This window comes from Frankliniella occidentalis, unplaced genomic scaffold (genome assembly GCF_000697945.3).
Source record: "Frankliniella occidentalis isolate FOCC.00 unplaced genomic scaffold, Focc_3.1 Scaffold69, whole genome shotgun sequence".
NCBI classification, from domain to species: Eukaryota; Metazoa; Arthropoda; class Insecta; order Thysanoptera; family Thripidae; genus Frankliniella; species Frankliniella occidentalis.
This window is the reverse complement of record NW_026267199.1, coordinates 559,256-560,869: the sequence shown is the minus strand read 5'-3', so window position 1 is coordinate 560,869 and position 1,614 is coordinate 559,256. Positions and strand designations below refer to the sequence as shown.

General features: G+C 48.6%; 2 protein-coding genes across 2 annotated transcripts in view; one reads left to right on the top strand and one right to left on the bottom strand.

Annotated features, from left to right (window-relative positions):
- Window positions 1-1,614, top strand: part of LOC113203912 (uncharacterized) — a gene marked incomplete at its 3' end in the record, with an annotated part of 18,981 nt that overhangs the window by 12,013 nt on the left and 5,354 nt on the right.
- Window positions 574-1,608, bottom strand: LOC113203913 (uncharacterized). The gene is made up of 2 exons (XM_026418854.2): window positions 1,455-1,608; window positions 574-1,055 (listed from the first exon to the last, which is right to left on the bottom strand). The coding sequence occupies exons 1-2, from the start codon at window positions 1,501-1,503 to the stop codon at window positions 715-717; spliced, it is 390 nt and encodes a 129-aa protein (XP_026274639.2). The 5' UTR covers window positions 1,504-1,608; the 3' UTR covers window positions 574-714.

The window sequence follows — 1,614 nt, the reverse complement described above, 5'->3', positions numbered from 1 at the left end:
TTTCGAGGTTTTTGACGATTTTTCCCATAAGAGCTAATGCATAACTTTGAGCTCGATGCGCGATCGGAAAATATTGTCCGATCTCAAAATAAAAACTTGCACTGGATTCTACATCTAAAAAGACAACTTTTCTGCATACCCGCCATATCAATATCTCAAATCCTTTTTTTTCGCTATCCTCTAATGTACACACTACCTCCTAAATACATGTGGGTATTCAGGACGTACTGCATAATGCATTACGCGTACACACTTGGGTTTCCAGGGCATTTACGGCGCCACTCTCAGTACTTCATCTTCGCCCTGAAGAATACAAATTCGAATTGTGGGACGCGGTCGGTCCAAAACTGTGGATTTGAAGATGGTTTTCAGTTTCAACATAACAAGAACCGGTTGATCTATTGGGTGTATCACGCCTCACCGGACGGTACGTTGGGTTGCCTATGTGTAGTTCGCAGGCGCTGTGAAGAGAAAGCCACCTGATGACTTCAATACTTGGTTCTATGGGCCTGAAAGTGCCTTGTATGTTCCTTTCAACAAATTTCTTGGGGAAAAAATAATAAATAAGAAAAGTTAAACTTTGGCTAGTTCAGTTTTTGTGGTTCACTTGCCCTTGCAGATCGATTCTTTCACTTTAAAAATCACTAAACATGTAGTCGGTGCAAAACTGTGTTCGTAATGACTTAGTTCAGAAAAGAGGTATAAACCCGAGGGCTATTTTGGAGGGCCATATCCACAGTGCATAGTTTTTCTTTCGAGTCGGTTGGGCCAGCCGCCCTTTAGTACCCTGAGAGCGTGTCGGTGCAGCAGGTAGTGGCGCAGCAGGCGGTCCCGGGCGGCGCCGGGTCGCGGGCAGGCCCCCGGCGGCACGAAAGAGCTCCTGTGCGTGGTGAGGAAGTGGTCGGGTGAGGCGGTGCCGTCGCTACAGAGGATCCAGCGCGTGTCCGCGAAGCGCCGGTCCACAGCCTCGCCGGCCACCTGGTCGCGGCGCAGGCAGCGGATGAACCGGCGCTGCGGCTCCGGTGGCACCTCGTCCAGGGGGTCGCACTTGGACACTGAGAAATGAATTTGTATGTTTTTGTGCAAACGTTCATGCTAAGGCAATACTTACATTTCGTTTCGAAAAAATATGCTCAAAAAAATAGTATTTCGAACAAAGGAATGCACGCACGTGATGCAAGTGTGATCAAATCAACACAGGAATGCTTACTGAAAAAGGATTACTTTAATTCGTTCAAAGAAAAGATATAAATCCAGTTAGTGTGTGACGGGCATCGAAAGCAAAATCAACACGAGGTTTTCTATTGCGCTTCCGGGAGTTGGAACTAGAGCGATTTTATTGGATTCAAAAGAACTTGCAGTCAACAGGTGGCGCATTGATAAATCTGACAATACCAAATATTCTTTGCACTGCTATTATTGCTAGGGTTTCGCTGTGTTTCACTGTGACGCACCTTCCTCCGCGGAGGGCCCGATGCAGTCCTTCTCCTTGGGGCGCTCCATGGCTGTGGCGCTGGCGCTGCTAGCAGCGGCTGGTCGTCGCCGTGGTTACCGCCGGGGTCGCCTGTTGGATCCCGAGAGACCGCGAGCAGCTGGCACGAAAACACGGAATTC